The 19,606-nt window shown below is 45.4% G+C and overlaps 2 protein-coding genes and 1 non-coding gene across 5 annotated transcripts; 2 read left to right on the forward strand and 1 right to left on the reverse strand.

Annotated features, from left to right (window-relative positions):
- Positions 1-1,159: 1,159 nt before the first annotated feature.
- Positions 1,160-7,011, forward strand: LOC135367098 (uncharacterized). Of its 3 annotated transcripts, none has more exons than XM_064600208.1 (7): positions 1,160-1,408; positions 3,585-3,681; positions 4,445-4,530; positions 4,600-4,692; positions 6,342-6,428; positions 6,627-6,687; positions 6,852-7,011. In XM_064600208.1, exons 1-7 carry the CDS (start codon positions 1,292-1,294, stop codon positions 6,959-6,961), a joined length of 651 nt encoding a protein of 216 aa, XP_064456278.1. In that variant the 5' UTR covers positions 1,160-1,291; the 3' UTR covers positions 6,962-7,011. The 3 variants fall into 3 exon arrangements, with proteins under 3 accessions (XP_064456278.1, XP_064456279.1, XP_064456280.1); XM_064600209.1 differs by lacking the exon at positions 1,160-1,408 and adding an exon at positions 3,198-3,471; XM_064600210.1 differs by lacking the exons at positions 1,160-1,408; positions 3,585-3,681 and adding an exon at positions 4,029-4,320.
- Positions 7,012-7,219: 208 nt separating this feature from the next.
- On the reverse strand, positions 7,220-19,160 carry LOC135367095 (importin subunit alpha-3-like). The gene is made up of 12 exons (XM_064600204.1): positions 18,924-19,160; positions 17,568-17,773; positions 15,847-15,942; positions 15,686-15,771; positions 15,039-15,125; positions 13,997-14,211; positions 13,792-13,923; positions 13,531-13,659; positions 12,600-12,704; positions 11,427-11,661; positions 10,715-10,806; positions 7,220-10,640 (listed from the first exon to the last, which is right to left on the reverse strand). The coding sequence occupies exons 1-12, from the start codon at positions 18,987-18,989 to the stop codon at positions 10,545-10,547; spliced, it is 1,545 nt and encodes a 514-aa protein (XP_064456274.1). The 5' UTR covers positions 18,990-19,160; the 3' UTR covers positions 7,220-10,544.
- A 297-nt stretch (positions 19,161-19,457) lies between these two features.
- Positions 19,458-19,530, forward strand: Trnav-uac (transfer RNA valine (anticodon UAC)). Its single transcript has one exon. It is a non-coding gene; the product is annotated as a tRNA-Val (tRNA).
- The last annotated feature ends 76 nt before the right edge of the window (positions 19,531-19,606 follow it).

Raw genomic sequence — 19,606 nt, forward strand, 5'->3', positions numbered from 1 at the left:
CTGGTACCTGAAGTACTCCCCATCGCTAGTTGCGATGGGGAGGTACTTAAAACTCTCTCAGACACGAAAGGTAAAAAAAAAAAAAAAAGACTCTCTCAGACACGAATTCTCGAGCTCATCTTAAACTCAGAAGCATGATAAAACAAGCTAATGTAATGTGTCTGTCGGCAACAGATCACGTGGAACGAAACGTGTACTCTGCAAGACGGAGGTTTTTTTCTCTCTTTCTTTCTTTTTTTTTTTTTTTTTCATTTGGTGCTCACGTGCACTCTCGCTTATCCTGCACTTCATCCTTCCCGATACGAAGACGTCTGAGGCAATAACCTGAGAATTTCCACCGGTATGATAATCGAAAGGGGACCAAGGTTGCATTTAGTCAGCTATCGGGGTGGCATCCCCGCGACGCCGTGTCTGCACACCTCCCCGGAGTCCACGCACCCTGTTGCAATGACCCTGTACTCCGTACAATGCAAAGGTTGAGAAGCACTTCACCGGATAATGTCCCTTCCCAGTATTTTCCACGCTTGGCGTGGAACTTTCCGTACTGTTGCACACGCATTGCACTCACACGGTAAAAACTCAGAGCCCTTTTTTGTGGCCATGGGTTCCATGCACGGTGTAGCGCATCAAGCTGAATGCAGTACGTTTTTTCACGGTATATCTTTCAAAACACAAAACGATATTCTCAGTGTAAAACGTACACATTGTCTAAGCAGGCCACACGACGTTACTAACGACACGTCGTTAAAAAAACAAGAGAGAAAAAAAAGAGAGAGACTAGTGGAGAATTAAAAACTAATATATCTGAAAATATATTTAATATGCTCCTCTCCATCAACATCGCCATTGTCTGCACGCACTGAAGACGTCTGCATATTTTGCTCCCGTTGCCTTTTTCTATTTCACTTTCTCGTTTTATTCCGTCCCGACGGTGGGCGCACGCAAATAAACTATCTCGGTGCAACGCATACTGCAAACTGCAAAAACCCAACTTTCTGCGCATACTGCAAGCTCGTTAACAACGTTTCGCATTGGTCAGCACATTTGGATGCCGATCGCCTGGCCGACTTCTGTCAAGGAAATCCGATCGGCGAGACACACATGTACGCGCATGCAATGCTGCAATGCAACCTATACATCATCGGACCCTGTACCGTTCTGCTGATCCATGACGGCAGACAGGTGGCTTAAGGCGGTCATATTTTATGGCAGATAAAAGTTATTAGACTCGACTGGGAAGACATAAAAAGGGTTGAAGGCCCGGATTAGACCTAGAAGTGGCCGATCAAACATGGAGACGGACCAGAACGGTGAGCGGGGACGGGACACCGACGTGTCGCTCACGAAGCCGTGCTGTGGGCTCATGACGTCCAAGGGCGCAGTGCGGTACATTGGCATCACCACTGCGGTAAGTCGTTCCATAAAAAAAAAAACACAATAATAATAATAATAGTAATTCGGAGTTATCGAAACACAAGCTTCAGATGGAGAAGTTTGCGCATACTTGATGCACGTGTGCTGTCAGATATTTTGACAAGAAAAAGAAGGGCGAGCTGAACCGTTGACTAGATGATTTCCTACGAAGAATTTACTCAGAATTATTATTATTATTATTGACTAGACTATATAGTTTTGTATATAGTTTTGTGTATATAGTTTTGAAGGACTTTCGCCCAAGTTATGCGAACAGGAGGCGCTTGTGAAATTCAGAAGTAGTCTGCAAAATTCATTTGTTCGAAGATTGTGTACTTTCGATGCCCTGACTGACGCTCTTGGGTGGACCTCGATATTCCCGGTTGCGAAATCCCCGATCTGGAATGTCTGTCCAAGTCGTTTTAGCGAACGAAGGCCAAATTTTAGCGGCCGCCAGGCTTAGCGGGGCAGACACGACGGAACACCTTCGTTGGTTAGTTTATTATTAGGTTAGTCAAAGTTTGGTGTTTGTATGTTTCCGTTCAGGTTAGTCTACGTTCGCTGACGGCAGTTTCCCGCGGGCGGCCGTGCATTTTATAGTCAAAGAACGTTTATTTCCAGTAGTTTATTTTGCAGCGGGGATTTCGATCACTTCATCGATCATCATCATCATTTCGATCGGGGATCAGACAACCGTATCGCACCTACTTCCCATTCTAACTCAATGGGGGGGAATCACAGAAAAGAAGGAGATACTCCTGTATTACGACGAATGTCAACTGTCGACCAGATGGGATTTGCATGTTGATTGGTTGACTGATTGGTAGAGGAAAAAATTGAGATGTTAGTCCCAAACTACTCGGGACTGGCTACTCCGGGACGCGTTACTTAGGGCTCATTATATGTAAAACAAATGAAGGGGAAAGGAGGGTGAGGAAAAAAGAAGAAAAGGAAAACTATACAAATCTATGCACTTTGTGAGGCACACATGCACAGACGCGAGTGGGAAAAGTGCCATCAAGTGCGAAAAACTCGATGCACGAAAATGCAAACAAACGCTCGTCGATTACTTGAACGCATTATTGTTCAACGCCAACGCAAACCATGACCTTTTTTTCGACGAGCCACCGTAAAATTCTTACATAGTTATCTCTCTCAAGGGGACGCAAAATACATAGCATATAGGCTATGGGACTTACACTTCAAACGGCGCTCTGAACATACTCCAGTACAATTGAAACTGACCAAGTACTCGAAGTTGAGCATTCTACCACTTGATTTGCAAAGCGCCCCGTCCCTTACATAAAATTCCTTCCTATTTTTAACCGCGCGCGATGTGATTACCATGAGTATCAGATGTACCGACCGCGTACTTCGCCTCGTGCAAGTAAGTACAGCGAGAGAACGTCTGCACCAAGTTAGGACGTGATTTTTTTTAAATGTCTGCTATACTCCGCTGTAGCAATGCAGTGCACCAAAAGCAAGCTTTCTTCAGAGAGGACAAAATAAAGAAAACAATTTGTCAGTCCTGTCATTCTCGCAGGTTCTAATTTACTTCCCGTATTTCATTTAAGCTTTTTCTTCGTGAGTACCTGAAGTACCGTGAGTTCCCATCTGAAAGTCTTGCTGTCAAATCAATCGATGTAGCAATTAAACTCGAAAAGATAGACAGCTTTACATTGGCAATGGCCTTCTATGGGACAAATTCTTGCGTACTTATATCTACCTACAAGTATAGGTATTATAGGCAATATGCACTGGCACAACTCTCCTTAAATTCCTGTCATACCACCGACAAGGAGGGTTCTTGGAACTCGAACATCCCTTCCCACCTCGTACCTGTCTCCGATAATTCCCGCACGGCAATCGATCGGTACCCCCTTCTCGAGCCTTATCGTCGAACGAGCTTATCTTGTAGCTCCTCCTCTATAAAAGTCCGGCAACTCACGGGGAGGGATCGTTCAGGAAGAGCAAGGGATGGTCGTCAGTCTACCCCAGCCCTGTGGAGGCCTGGTTGCCCCCAAGACTGCCTGCACAATCATAGGATATGCGACGGGGGTAGGCATTGTTGTTGTACCGGAAGCACCATAACGGCGTGTGTTCCGCTGAAAAAGAAGAAAAAATGAGGCAAATGAGGCAGAGTGTTACATGTGAACTCTTCCACAATGTAGGTACTGGCACTTCTCACATCGGTTGCGGGCTTCCTGAGGGTCCTGGTGGCCTCCTCTGACAGTAAGGTTGTACCAGATCATCAAGGGGAAATTAAAGGTAAGTTAAATTTACGCAGTTTTTAATGTGAGTGATGTCAATCGTCCTTTTATATATATATATATATATATATATGTCCTAAATCTCTTAAATTTTAATTCAGGCGTCCTATATATCATTCTCTAAGAAGTGTCTTGCTATCTCTCCGAATCGGGTTCAAAATGTCATTACGTGGGAAATGCTATCATTGAGCAAACAAGAGTAGGTTTAGTCCTTTGGGGGATAGGGCGTATAATGGGGACTAACATGCAGACTACCGTAATTGCAATCTAGGCAGACTTTTCTTCTTTTTATAGTGTGTGTAACAGTGCAAAATACGTCAATAATTAAAATGTCATGTGTTAAAAAGCAGGAAGAATTTACCGATTTCATTACCAATGTCGTCTTGAAGGAAATACTAAGTGCGCGAGGACAATATTCTGACTTCGTGCAGACTAAGTATGCTGAGATAAACGCATTTACAACTTATAAACGCGTTTACCTCAGCATGCTTTAGCCTCCGGTTCACTTTTAATTTACTAATAATTTTAAATTATAAGCGCACTCCATTCGTAATGTTTATCTTGGCAAGGAGGAGTAAACCAATGTACTTTTTGTTTGCACGATTACCGTTAAAAGACATAGTACCAAGCTATAATAGTACGTGACTGTAGTAGTGGCATCGTACTTCATTGTGCCTGGTTGCCATCCTCTATCGCGATTTTTGACGTCAACGCTATCTAACGTAGTCCTCCGTAATTTACATCTTGTACCTCTTTTCCAGTCAACTATCTAATCTTCCTGTTTCCTGCCATATACTGTCTGTTCCACTTGTTTACGTGTGTGCTTCTCATCTGGGGATCCAAAATCGTAAGTGTGCAAACATATACGTTCTTCCTAACATGTCTATAACATTTCTCTCTCTTTCTCGTTATTTAGGAAAGGGCACAACTAATCCTGCCATGGATCGTTACTGGAGTGGTCGACATTCTGCTAAGCATCGCTGGGATGATCGTCATGGGCATTGCAGCTGTGAGTTATAGCTTCAGATATAAGCGAAGCATGCCATACGATTTGTACACACCCACTTGGTATTGGGCACTTTTACCTTACGTGGTGGAACAGCGGAGTTCCAGAATGAGTCCTGAATTTTCCGCAAGCTCTTGTAGCATCAAGTAGGCGCACGGCTTTCTCGCCAGTTATAGACCTCTACCCGAGAAACGTCATCATGACATTGGTAGACAGACTGAAACTGAAACAAATCGGAAGGGGAGAGCTGGGTTCCACGAATGGGCACTTGTTCGCTGCCCCCTACTGAAAGAAAACTAGGACCGAAGGTCACGTCCCTTTCAGGGACCATCGTAATCCCCTCAAGACCGTGGCTTTCGGGCGCGTCCTTGTTCGCCCCCTAGCTTCGAACGTAGTTCAACTCTACCAAATTGGTGGCGCTGTCGAACACTATGACGTCATTTGTTTACAAACAGGGAGAGGTCTATTCCCTCGAGGAGTACAATAGCTGGCGAACCCCGCGTGCTGTTGCAACAAGACAGTTAAGCGACTAACTGAATATGTCTGCATATATCTGAGAAGTGACGTCACAGGACTACCTAACTACCGACTACCTATCGAAAGGCAAAGGGCAAGAAAGGGGAGGGGGGGTAGCGAACATTGCGTAGCAGACAAGGCAATGATTTTCTGGCATGGCATATTACTGATAGCTACGTGACACTTTATAGATATTCACGATGGCATAGATATACACAAGGTTCTAACGTCCCGTAAAATTGCCGTCCCCCATCATACTGAAGTCATAAATCAGCCACGCGCAAGGACACCCATTAAAAGTGAACTGGCAAAGCGTACACGTACCACGTGGACTGGTCGTCTGTGTGGTGTCGCTTTTAGCACTTTTAATGCGTGGCCCACTGCGTTCCCAGTCCGATCACTGGGAGCACAGGACACACAAGTCTCCCGTCCCATACGGTTACACTTGACGGTAGACGCCAGTGCGCTGATGTCACAATCCAAGCTGACAGAAATGTCAGTCGTTATCGGGAAGCTGGCGGCAAAGATATCGTACAGGAGCACTCAAGAAAATAGACGCCAGCACATTTTGAAGATATCTGCTGGCACGAGACGTGGACACGTTTGAAGGGCAGATAAGATAACGCAACCCGTGCCACTCGTCAGAGCAGGATAGGCTGACGTATACTGGATGCACGCGTGACTGTTTTTTTAAGTGAGCGTTGATAGTGTTTTTATGCAAATGAGTTGATGCTAATAAATATACGGGCATAGACACTGCTACAAACATACACAAGAGAAAAATTTTCTATCATGTTCAACCCCGCACTCGTTTCGGTGCCATCGTAAATACCGTAGCTATAGGTTTCTCCGATAAATTCTCCATTCTCTTCTCTCGTTACGGACGGACATACACGGCTACCTACGTTGCTGGGTTCAGAAAGAAAGAGAGAAAGAAGGAAAAGGAGAGAGAAAGGAACTGCCTCTTCGGGGGAGGGGGGGGGGTGTCAAACGCGTTCATAGCGATATGGTGCTGACACGTGGTCCTACAATAGTAACAATACTGATGGCGGGAAAAAAAGAACATGCCGTATTATACGAGAATTTCCAGATCACTCTTGTGGTTGCTGACCACAGTTATTCTATTTTATTCACAGACGAAAGGCGGGCAGCATCTAGGCCTCGGTAGCACTAGCTGGTGTGCAGCAGCAGCTGGTATCTGTGGGCTGCTGTTCTGTCTCATGGTAAGGAGAACCAATGTGCCTAGTCTCCCTGCAGTACCACCAGTGGCGTAGCCGGGAGGGCCCAAACCCCCCCGAAATCCTCCGCTCCCATAGAACTCCTCCCAAAATATTTCTCTGGCCACATTACCTTTGCTAAGACAGTGCAATACAACAGCAAGTTTGTGAGAACACTGCCACAGTTGTTTTTTTTTTTTTCAGATCTACTTTGTCCTAGTCGTGTTCGCTCATTTTGAAGACCTTGTCCAGAAACCTCATACAAGTAAGCTCCATATTTACTCCTACATTGTAGCAAGGACTATTACTGACCCACAAGCACCCTTCTTTGGGGGCCTCCCCTATCCTAACAGCTATCCCTTTATGTACCATTATTACACCAGCACGCTTTTGTCTACTAACTATCCATCTTGCTTATGCTCGATGCAGATGTCTTCCGAAGAAAAAGCAGCACAACACCACACCTGCACATCCTCAACGGCAGCGTCGAAAGCGTTCCAAATGCTCATGCCGGCTACGACCATTCATTCAAGATCTGAATCTCATACTCTGTATTATATTGTGTACATAAACCCGTTCATATCATCAGGCTTCTAATTTTATGACCAAACGATATCGAGAGTTTTTGTCACTCTCTGTCACTGTGTTTGGAAAATCAAATTATTCGTAAACCTGGAAGACTGACCCACAACTAGGCAGAGAAGTCAAATTCTGTTACGTGCAGTAAATGCTCAATTTGCATGAAATGCTTAATTACCACCAGGGATGAACGGCAATATTATTACACTAACTCGGAGCATTTTGTTTTACTTTTATTTGCCCACGGCACCTTGGTTTACAACGGCTGTAGAGCCCAATTTTTAAATTGCGTGCTAAAATATAGCACATTCGTTTCTCTATACACAGTATAAAAATTTCGCGACTCATTTCTTTGTAAACCCAAAGGTGGCCCACATTAGGCACTGAAACATTGCAAGGAAAACAAATCAATTTTTCAGCATTTACAGTTTGCTCTTAATGTATGTACAATGGTCCATTTTATCAGGTAATCATTTGTTTTCCTTACAACATCTACATTTAGGATGACAAGTGCAACTGAAACACTGCATACAAAAGAAGTCTAAATAAGAAAAGAGGGGGGAAAACCAGCTCTTAGGAAATAACTTAACTCCTGCGAGACCCGCAAAAAAAAAAAAACTGTATACTCTGTATACAAGAACAGCCATGCTAATGTGTATACTGCTGATGTGTCTATTCAAATGAGACCTCGTTACTTTGAAAACATTTACATGGTGTGTACACAACCCAATGGGAGGACAGCAAAGCCCAAGTTTCCTGGCAAAAAAATCCTACATTATTAAAATCACTCGAAGCTACAAAAAAGGTCTGCTCCACTGTTCAGGTTCCACCAAAAGACAGCACACTGAACAGCATCCACACATCGTTTTATGTAATCCCAGTCCGCTGCAGACTCCGTCAAGGCGAGAGAGAGATTCTCAACATGCTCTGGACACTCAACACTTTTTTTTTTACGCGGCGGTTTTCAAGGCTTTACGCGGATGACAGCTGCTCGGGAAAATTCCACGCACGAAAAGAGAAAAATATGTGTAATGAGTTTTGAGCAATTTGTCGCCACCTTTCGAGAGTTTTTTTCTTCTTCTTTTCTCCCGGAGAAAAAGATGCATCACAGCTGAATAAAAAACACTGCAATGATATACATTTACTTTGTGCTCCCTTACGGAACAAGAAGACCCGCACGCACTGCAAACCTTTTTTTTTCTTTGATGGACAGAGACCAACAGCAGGCAAAGTGGTGCATCAAATACGGAGCCTCTTTTTTACGGAGGAATAAAAGAGCACTTTTGTGAGAACCGGACCCTCGGGCTTTCGATTTGTTCTGGGTTATCCTTATCACAATTAAAGCGTAGGAGGAGGACTGCTTACGAGCCCCATTTGGCAGGTCCTTTTTTTTTTTTTTTTCTGCTTCGTAGCACTTGCCCCCTATTGCAAGTCTTGCACCTGGCGTTACACAAGTGCTATTGAGTGTGCTCAAAATAATCTGATATGGAGCACAATGTGCTTGTTTTGGGGGCAAACAAAACTCTTTGCTCCTTTTAAACATTATCTTACATCGAGTGCACATCCAAAAATTCTAGCTATGTAGCAATTTCTATGCACAATCTCTTTTTTTCTTCTTCTTCTTCTTCATACATTGCATATTAGGATAAAGCACCTATAAGAACACTGAGCCACGTCAAAAAGTCGTCTTAAACTGTAAAATAGCGCCGCCAGCTCCTGTTATCAAACGAATGCACAGCCAAATGCTCGGGTTAATTCTAGAACAGTTTCAATGAAGTGGTAACGCACACGCGCGTGCGCGCTAGGACAAATTTCATCACAGTGACTTTGGTGTTCCTCCGGACACCTCTGGACTTTGGCAGGTTCAAAACAGATTATATCTGCCACACTCAGTATATAAAGATATATCTGTGGCATCGAGTGAGAGATGTACTTCTAAAAAGTCTCCAATCATGACACAACGGGGGGGAATGTGTCCTTACGCATTTTTTCAATTGGTTACAAAGCCTTCCTAGCAAATTCCCTCAACATGCCTTCCGTCGTGGATCTGAAGGTCCTTTCGGGAGGGAAGATTGTCTCCCCCGCTCCGACAGAGCCGGGGAGGGACGTTTTCCACGACTCGTTTCCGTTACGATTATGCAAAATGGCAGCGAACAAAGTGAGAAAAGCTAATATGTATGTACAATAAGGGCGTGCTCAAAACACTTTTTAGGAACCATCTGTTTTGACACTGCGAAAGACCCCAGACTCCTTCCTGCGTTGCACGGAACCAAAAAAAGTCCAAAAAGGAAACGACAACCTAGAAACGGGGGACCGCACACTGCCGACCAGAGGAATAGTTTCGTCCAATAAAAAAATAAACGTGAGCCACAGGATAAAGCGATCCCAGATTGGCACTTTCTTTGCTTCCTTTTTTTCTTCTTTTCTTTTGTGGTTCGAAGTTCAAAAAACCAGCTTGCTGAGAGTTCGTTGCCGGAAGTCCCACTGTCAACGTGCACTTCCGCGCTCCACCTTTCCCCGTCAAACTTAAGGCACCTAGACGGACAAACTGAAGAGGATGTGCCGTTTTTTTTATCTTCGTCTTCTTTTATCCCGCATTATTTTCTTTTTCTGTTTTTTCCGCCTGCGTATGACCTGCTGCAGTGAACCCGGAGGGGAGATACGGCCCCTCCCCTCCCGAAACCGAATGCGAGCAGAACGTCGTCACTTTTTCGTGTTGTCCACACTTTTTGGATACTTGTTATGCAGAGTTTTCGCTTGCTGTGCTTTTCTTCGTTTCTTCCAGCTGTGTCGATTTTTTTTTGTGTTGTGTGTGCCTCCCCACCCTCTCCTCTTTTGAAATAGGGGGGGAGGGGACTTTCTTCTCCGTCCTTGCCACAGTAGCAGAAGCTTTGCACTTCGGCCGGGAAGAAAAACGCCTGTTATTTTCTTCTTTCTTCGTTTCTTCCCATCTGGATGTCTCTCTCGCCTTTTGTGAGGGTTGTGCTGGCTTTTGACATCATACAAGGTAAGTATATATATGTATAAATAACAACAGAGGCAGCTATCTCGGCCTACGAGAGAGAAGGCGTGAAATAGAAGTAGTATGAAGAAGTTACCTGCAGTAAGAGAGGAGGTGGAGATGGAGGAGGAGGATGGGGAAGGGTAACGAGGATGAATTTACACACTTGCCTCTGTGTCACACCTGGTGGTGGAGGGAGGAAGGGAGAATTTGGAAAGAGGGGGGGGAAATTCTCACAAAGAAAGATTCACCACACTTCACTAGGGACAACGAAAAAGCACAAAATTCGAGCTGCGCCGACGAATCTGCCACTTCTTCCCGGAGGCGTTCTGGCCCTTGCGTTTTAGGAAACGGTAATGTCTCTCTCTCTCTCTCTTTTTTTTTTCTTTCTTTTTGTCCTTCTCTGGCCAATTCCCTGAAGTGTGATGAAGCAGTCTTCCTCTAACGCGGTGGTCCGTGGAGCAATCGCCAAATTAGAAAATACAGAGCGGTTCCTGCACGTCCTTGTCATGGGGGAGAGGAGGCTGCGACGGGGGCTTCGATCAAAATTTGAAGCCATCCGTGGGGATGGCCGCGTTAGGGTCGAACTGGTACCCTTCTTCGGATGCCTGTGGCATCAAGGTTGGGTCTTCGTCAACCTGCATTAAAAAGGGTACACGGTGAGAGGGAAGCCAGGGCCACCAGGTTCACAACCCCACGCTGTTCAACTTACATCGTCGGAGAAGTACTGGTCAATGATCTCGTAAGCCAGCTTGTAGATGTCTTCGTTCTCGTGGTTTTGAAGAGCCTCGATCTTGTCCAAGCCTGCGCAAACATTAGCGCCATGAATGTTTGATAGCGGAACCTGCTTCTGCTTACTGGACACAGATAAACATTAGTACAGCAGCCGACCGATTTGGAGGGTGACCGGAAGAGAGGCAGAAAAACCTGACGATAACTAAATTCAACATTATTTCACCACAGCTGCACCAACGAAGTCTATATAATTGTGCCTAGGGCCTGACTTTTTAGGGTTAAACCCGTATCCGCCCGATATTTACCCCCCGAACGAAAATCTGTAAAATTCGGGTTTAACCCGAATCTACCCGAAAACATCCGGGTCGCGTGGCACACTCATAAGCGTGCATTAAAATAAAGTTTGATAACATTGCTAAACATTAGTTCCATGTTAAGACAAATTTTTATTAAACAAAACAAAAAAATCACCCGAATACACCCGAATTTTCAAACGAAACATATCACCCGATATTTACCCCCCGTATTTGGCCAAAAATAAAACCCGAAAAAGTCAGGCCCTATACATACATACGGTTCTTTGTTTCCGGGTTTTATTATTTTTTTAGATTCGGGGGGCAAAAATCGGGCGATGCTTTCAAAAGGAAATTCGGGGAAGAATCGGTTTTTACACATCGGAGTTTACTAACCTCCGCACTCCTCAATATTGCTAGCCACAGAGTAGAACTGGGAGCCCGCCATCTTGAGAATGTTGTTGAGGCCATCAAGTACCACCTGCACCACTTGGGGGTCTCGCACAGCGAGCAGATTGCACAGTGGTGCCACTACTCCTTGCTCCACTAGGTAAGACACCTGAGCCTTGGTGCCGCTGATGGTCAGGTTGGAAATGGCCCATGCGGCTTCTTTCTGAGTCTGGAACTCACCCTGAAACACACATATCCCGCTCTTTCTTACACATTTTCCCCCAACTCTCGCATCACCATATGGCTGCAGAAGCTATTTAAAGTAGGGGTGTGCGAATATTCGAGTTCTCGAATTCGAATCGAATATCAAACGCTCGAACTATTCGATTTAGCAGAAGAACTGCGCGTCTGTCTTGTGACAGTTAATGCCAGAAAAATTACACTAAACGCATGGGCTACAAAATGGAAAATTTTAGTGCGAAAGTCGCATATTGTAAATTTTGCACAAATATTCGATATTCGATTCGGTATTCGGAATTTTTTCCTCCATTCGATTCGACTTAAAATATTCGGATTCGCACACCCCTAATTTAAAGCATTTGCGTGCTTGCCACAGTGAAATGTACACACGCACACACACACTGTGTGTAACGTGTGCGCAGAATGTGTTTTCCGACCCACGAGAAAAAATGGATTTTGCCGACGCCAATGACAACCGCGCTTCTTTTACATATATGTAGGGGTGACACGATAAGCAGAGGCTGAAGTTTTCGGGAAATATTTTTTTCTAAATTTGGGGAGTAATTTGGGCTAAATTGGGGCGGTAAAAATTGGGTAAATAAACGTGCGCTCTAAATTCATGCGAATTCGGGTGAAAAAAAACCTTCCAGTACACTAAATTTGGGGAGAAATCGGGCTCAGTTACTGAAACAAACCGTACCGGCTTGGTACAAGCAGTGATGTAACTGCGTATGCTGCCAAACAAGTTAGTGCGCGTCCCTACAGGCGTCTCAGTGAGGGCAATTTGCCGGGGAAAAATTGGGTTTCGCCCCAAAGAGGCAACCTTCAACCATTCCGGGTGCAAATTCGGGCTCAACTTTAAACCTTCAGGCTCTCACAGTAAGCGCTTCTCTGCACCACACTAAAATAGCCAGGTCCATATTCTAATGGTGGACATACCTTACTGAGATGATGAATTATCATAGGGATGAGGCCCGCATCTATGACAGCTTGGACTTGCTGGGTATTGCCGGCGGTGATGTTGGAGAGGAACCACACAGCCTCCTGCACGGAAAACTTTGTTAGATCGGTCGTCCTTTTTTCAAACCTCCTCTCCCAAACAGGCAGCTGAAGATGATGACCTCTATCGTATCTGAATTCAGAACTGACAGGGGCTCTACCCAGAACATGGGGAACACACCCTGGACCCCCCGTGGAAGATACCCTCTGCTGCTGCTGTCCACTGCTGTTAGACTAATATTTTTCATAATCACTGGACAGAAAGTCCTCAGATGCACTGCTTTTTCTGTCATGTGCTGGACAGGCCCACAGCAGTGTTCCAAGCTCCTATCTTCCGCGGGGCCACATACTAAAGTTTGCCGCTGCGGAAGACAGCCAGAGAGATCTCCGTGGCAGGTCTGTTCATCATGTGCGAATCACGAATCGAATAAATTACATCAAATCTGCAATTACTTGCCACTGCTACTGCACGTGATTAAATTATGGCGACCCTAACACCAGTGCAAAAGGCACCACTTTTGTGACGACAAACTGTTGCGTGGAAACACAATGAGCAAACAAAACAGTGAAACAGTGCATTAAGGCTGCATGTGCCAGGGCTGACTTCTGAAGTTACACTGCTATCTCACACAAAGTATTCTTCTGCCTTCGCTCATGCGAGGAATACCTCGATAAATCTTGATAAGCAAAAGCCCGACACCTAATACTTCGTTTTGCTCCATGCAGCATGGTTCAATGGCAAATGTTTAGTGATGGTTGGTAACAATCAATTCAGAAGTAGCGCACCTTCCCGAACACCATTTTTCAGCAGGTATACATTTACGTTGGTCCTGTTACTCCAACAAACACTGACAATAGATCCATATCGCACCTTGTTAATCTTCTCTTTCGGATGCGTCAGCAAAGCCGAAAAGTGTGTGAGGGCGTCGCAATTGAGGACAACTTGCGTCTGCTCGTCAGTACCTGTCACAATGTTGCCCACAGCACGTAGAGCTGCCGTCTGCAAAGAGAAGCGTGAGATTGTGCCATATGCAAATGTCACACGTTGCAAATGCGACCAAATCAACGTCACATGTTCCAGCATGACGTTGCAAAATGACAGGGCACCAAAATGTGTGCAAGAGTTACGGACCTGCACTTTCACTTCCTTGTGACTTAGCAGAGGCACCAAATGCGGGACAACGCCAGAGTCTATGACCCACTGGATCTGGTCGTTTCCACCGTCCGTTAGGTACGACAGCGCCCACACAGTGTCTACGAGAATCTGGAAAAAAAAAAAAAAAACCGGTTACAGCGTCATCCTCAGCGACACCCTCAGCAGCAACGGGTGAACTCACATTGTTGTCTGTATGGTGGATGAGAAGACATAGTGAGGGTAAAATCTGCTTGATGGTGTCGATCGGCGGAGGCGGGTCCTTGTTGCGACACAGGTTGACGATGACCCAGGTGACGTTGCGGAGGAACGTCAGCGGCATATTGGGCTTGATGAATGACAGAAGGGGTTCCACCACTCCTAGCCTGATGACGTAGTCTCGAAGTTGAGGCCCATCCCCTTAACCAATCAGCAATCGACACAGATAAGTACCACCCCCAGCAGCTGACGTCACCTTTAAACAACTTTTGTGCACCGGCTGTATATAAATAAAAGCTCGTACACGAAACAACGCGCACACTTTTTTTTTTCCAACTGCAGTTATTGAAACCTAAGTCAGTTTATTTTGCCAGAAGATCACCAGTACCTCCAAAAAAATGCCTATTGATATGCTTATGTGATGTTAGTAAAAAAAAAAAAAAATCTCAGGTACCTCTCTAGGATCTGAACCCACGGCAGGTAGTAGGGCACGAATGAAACTGGAGGTCATGTGGCAATGCTCCTTACGTTGATTGGCTAGAACACCTAGTTGGCTAGAGTAGTTCAAAACCAGACACTTTTTCTGACCAACAACTTGGTGGCTGGCTATGCCCTCTTAAGGGCACAACACAAATAGCAACAGAGAAAGCAAAATTCATAATGACAATGAATTGGGCACTTTTAGCACGTCAACTAGTATAACTATATGATGTGCTAAGCCAATTGCAAAAGTGGATAAAGTTGTTAAAAGCCACATAGATCAAGTTAAAAGTGACAAAGATGGCAAGAATATACAAAGGCCACTCGTGAAATTATGAACTCTTCAAATAAGGCACACTACTAAAAATGTTATGCACGCTTGCATATGGTACAAATGTCAGCAATTTATCATTCAGTAATGGGGATGGGTGAAGGAATGCTTGCAAATTATGACAACGAAGATGTAATGAGCATGTGATGATGTGTGTTACGGGGAGCTGCTCCCCTTTATGATGTCAAATGTTGTGCGTCAGATACAGGCAACATACCAATGATATTTCCAAGTGCCCACACTGCCTGTTCACAGACATTCTGATGGGGTGACCTTAACAAGTCCAGGAAAAGAGGAACCGCATCTGAAACAACCAAACTGCTATCAGTCTACTCTAAAAAAAAAAAAAATCACAAAAATTCTTGTTTCCATGTTTATCACAGATATACTACACAAATGCTACAGCCAAAGCAGTTGCCACGTTTACGCGCATGAAATCGAAAAGGTTGGAAAAGTTGTGGATGCATAAATCGCGCAAGGACATTACTAATGATATTCGAACAACACTGTACTCCAAAAATTAAACAGCAAACCGGTAACGCGAACTCCCGGTAGAGCCAGTAACGAGTGTCGACGCCTTCACTGCACCGCACATGCACTAACTGGTCTACCACGCTTGCCTGGTGACCGGTAACGGTCCGCACGTTCGGGAAGCAAAATACCAGCTCCGCTAATGCTAATCAAACCGGTTAAATACAGCGAAACGCTATGACGCTCCTGCAAGTTGTCACTAGGCACACTGATGATCGAAAGCATGAAATGTCGGCCAACTTTTCAATGTTTGTTGTAAGTTCACCTGTCCAGCGTGTCTTCCTACGCCTGTTTTGTAGTTAAAGAAGTGACTGTAAATTAACAGTAACTCACCTGAATTCACAACGGCCTGTGTCTGCTGTGACGTTCCTGATGCAATATTTGTTAGAGCCCACGCTGCCTCGAACTGCAACGACGGACTGGATGAAAAAAAAAAAAAAAAAAGAGAAGCGGTCAGTTACTGCTGCAGGACACTGAGCTTTCAGAGCACTTACTTTTCGTGCCGTCGTAACGCTTGTACGAGGATGGGAAGGATGCCAGAGTTGATGAGGTCATCGATTGGCGGATTGCGGTCACTCGACAACAGTCGCCTGCGGTAAAAAAAAAAAAGGTACGCTTGTGCCCAAAAACCGGAGTTCCTACTCATCAGACACTTAGTTCAGTATGCTAGACCACTAGAGCCCTGCACGGGCCGACTTTTCCGGGCCCGACCCCGCCCGGGCGCATCGAATAATGGCCCGGCCCGACCCGGGCCCGGACCTTCATATTTTTATGCGGCCCGACCCGGCCCGGTGACCCAGTGACTAGAGCCCGGCCCGACCCGGAATCTAAGCAAATAGAGCCTGGCCCGGCCCGGTGACCCGGCGAGTAGATCCCGGCATAGTATTTCCAGCCGCAACGTACGCGTTTCTGGCGATTATCAAACAAATTTATCAGTAAATTTATAAGGAGACAAACATACAAGTGATGGCGGTTTAACACCATAACCGCACCAGACCAAATTAAAAACAGAACGTACCCGGGCATGGGCGTTATCGTTACACTGTCAAGATTTTGCGGAGGTAGAGGATGCTGTCAGCAAACTCCTTCTCCCAGTCCATACCCCTCTCACCAAGCTCTGCCAACTGATTGTGAAATATGTGAGGAGTGAGGAGCAATGTAAAGTGGCTTTCAGAATGTTCTAGAGGGTCGAATCATATGCCTAATGCAGTATCCCTTGCTTGTCTTTGCAAAGTATGCACAGCAATGACGCAAGCGCATGATGATATGAACTAATGCATCTCCATTGTGTGGAATTAGCTGCGTGGCCTGGCCGGGCCTGACTCTCGGAAACATATTTGTCGGCCCGGGCTCGGCCCGGCCCGCGGTGGTGGCGTATTTTAACGGCCTGGGCCCGGCCCGTGGTGCTGGCGTATTTTGTTGGCCCGGGCTCGGCCCGGCCCGGAGCACACAGCCAATAACAAGCCCGGCTCGGCCCGCGGGCTGGGTCGGGGGCCTGTGCAGGGCTCTAGACCACGCTGCTACCACTGCGGTTGCCGCCCAGCTGGTATTTCACCAGCTGGGTCAGTTATTTGCCCGTTTTGCCGGTTGAAAGGTGATACTGGTAGGCTTATTTGCAGCTCAAGCCCTTTCACAGAAAAAAAAGAAAGACGTTCCTTTTTTGTTTTCCGAAAAATTTGAAACAAATGCGGTTACTGCTGAGTCGAAGCGTTGCCGGCCAAACCACAGCATACAATGAGCTAGAAGCTTTAGTAGTGTTCATCCCCCTAGGCATAAATGCGGAGCAGAGCATCCCATGAGACTGCTGTCTACTCAGCGATAGGTAATTAGAACATCCCGTCCACTCCGACCAGAACTCCGACATTATGTGAATGCGATGGCGATCGCTTGGAGCGGCCAGACGGAGCCTCCGTTAAGTTGGTGGTTGTTGGCGGATTAGAGGCACCTAAGGCACTGTTGGCGGGTTGGAACGCACCAAAGGCACGAAAATTTACGTTTCTGAATTTTGTCGCCTGGAAATTTTGGGCTATTTTTCCTGGAGACGAGAAAAAAAGACGAAGAGAAATTTTTTTTCCCAAAAAAATTTCTGGTTTTTTTTCCGGGGCTTTGCATCTCTAGTGGCAACCCCTGCTACCACAATGTATAATGCTTCGGAACAGTTGAACGCGAGGAGAGATACGGAAGCGGGGGTAACGGTTGGCTGCCAAATGCTTACCGTGCTGCCTGCACGGCACTGAGCTGAACGTTGGGGTCACAGCTGGCTGCATTCTGCACGAGGGTCTCAAGGTCGGTGTGGTTGCGTTCAGCCTCCTCTTCATCCGTCGAATCTACTTGCGGTACATTTCGCCTTTTCAGGAGAGACTCATCCCGCTTGTTTTTACGGAGTTCGACTGTCACCTCATTACGCCGTCTGCGCATTTCCTGCACAACAACGCGGAACCAACGAAATGAACACATTGTCACAACGTTACTTTATCGGCCTCCATCCATGAGCAAAGTTACCCATGACGCTATATATGAGGTCAAAAGTTACCAGTCAAAACATATACGGGAACTATTACCTGGTAGAACTGCCACGATTGTGCATTAAAGTGAACCTTGGCACTACAAGCTTCCTTATCTTTTCCCCCCCCAGAGCAGCACAATGTACTGAAAGTTCAAGTACATGGGGGTGGTGGGCAGATGTCTTATCCGTGTAGTTTTGAAGGTATTTCCATCGTTTTGAAGATATGCCCCAAACAAAACTAGACAAACTTGACAAACAAACAAATAAAACTCTGATCTGCCCGTCCACCTCTATGAGCTCGCATTTTCAGTACACTGTGCCGCTTGGGTCATTTTCGATACTTGTGGTGTCACAAGGTCGTATGCGAACACGCAGTTTTGTGTGTTTTGTGTCACTCACGCCGTTGCACGTCATTGACTAAACAAATTCCGAAAAGGCACAATTGAACGCAAGATTCCCCTTATTGCGAAACCACTTAACGATCAGGTGTCTCATGTGCACCCTATTTCGTCAGTTTGCAACTGCGTATTTTTACAAATGGTTTCCGAAAGCTTAAAAACCTGTATATATCCGATTGAATGAAAGTGGAGCATCTGTTCTTTTACAGCTCCACATGACAAGAGTGCTAAATGACAACAATTAATTAGCAGAAACTTATGTGCGACGTCAAAATTTGTAACACTTTCTGGAGTTCATGAGGATCCTACATGATTGGTACGGTTAGTAACAGGAGCGAACTGGCGTGACTTCTTGTGCATGTACGTAATATTGTGCTGGCAAGGGTGGTTAATCAATAAACGAACTTTTACCATTCATTTTGAACGGTAACCCATCGTGTAGGCTTAACACAGATCAGCGGACAAGAGCATGCAGTCGAGTCCTGAACATGAAACATGTATATGCGAAGAAAATACGAATGATGCACATTCTGATCAGACATATTCCAAACACATGGCGTGTGTCGTATGATAACCAGAGTGAAAATCGTTGCTGTATCGACACCAGTTAGGCTTATAGAGAAAGCGGACAAAAGAGTAGTCAATGTAATTGTTTGTGCACACTTACATCTTGGTCTTTTCCTTTATTTTTAAAGTGCTGTAACCTGGATTTCTGTAAGCCATCTGTGGCCATTCTGGGTTATTATATCTCGGTGCAGCAGTCTTTCAATAACGGAGACCTCCAGAATACACACACGTCTTTCAAAATGCCGGTCTGCACTTCACCAGTGACGTCATAGTTGCTAATGGCAAACTTTCGCAATAGTTGCTTACAAGACAAGCAACAACTGCTCCTGTCCCAAAAACGTTACATAAAAGACAGTTCCGAGTATAGTACCCGGTTTGTTGGCACGTAACAGAACTTCAAATCGTTCAGCAGATCGAGATCGGCGCACAGTCAGCCAAATTGAATGGAGAGGTCGCCACAAAACCAGTAGTACAGACAGTATGTAGGCTTGTGAAATAGTACTTTTTGCCTTGCATGAAAAAGGCATCAAAATGGAAGGCCGACCTCAGCGGCAAAAAAATGCAGAAATCTAAACTAACACCAACAGGGAATACTAGCACACTCATATACATTAACGTGAACAGCTGTTTTCGCGGTTCCGTAGTGTAGTGGTTATCACGTTCGCTTTACACGCGAAAGGTCCCCGGTTCGATCCCGGGCGGAACCATATCCTTTTTGTACAAATGTTTATGAATTCGGTTCCACGCGTTTTCGAACAGCTGGACGGTAAACAGATAACACCA

The sequence above is a fragment of the Ornithodoros turicata genome, chromosome 8 (genome assembly GCF_037126465.1).
Source record: "Ornithodoros turicata isolate Travis chromosome 8, ASM3712646v1, whole genome shotgun sequence".
In the NCBI taxonomy this organism is placed as follows: domain Eukaryota; kingdom Metazoa; phylum Arthropoda; class Arachnida; order Ixodida; family Argasidae; genus Ornithodoros; species Ornithodoros turicata.

Coding starts and splice junctions, on each gene's coding strand:
- LOC135367095 (XM_064600204.1), bottom strand. CDS start 18,989: ATGGCCACAGATGGCTTACAGAAATCCAGGTTACAGCACTTTAAAAAT. Junction 15,772..15,846: donor GCGTTACGACGGCACGAAAA/GTAAGTGCTCTG, acceptor TTTTTCATCCAG/TCCGTCGTTGCAGTTCGAGG. Junction 13,924..13,996: donor TCCACCATACAGACAACAAT/GTGAGTTCACCC, acceptor TTTTTTTTCCAG/ATTCTCGTAGACACTGTGTG.
- LOC135367098 (XM_064600208.1), top strand. CDS start 1,292: ATGGAGACGGACCAGAACGGTGAGCGGGGACGGGACACCGACGTGTCG. Junction 1,409..3,584: donor ACATTGGCATCACCACTGCG/GTAAGTCGTTCC, acceptor TCCACAATGTAG/GTACTGGCACTTCTCACATC. Junction 6,429..6,626: donor GGCTGCTGTTCTGTCTCATG/GTAAGGAGAACC, acceptor TTTTTTTTTCAG/ATCTACTTTGTCCTAGTCGT.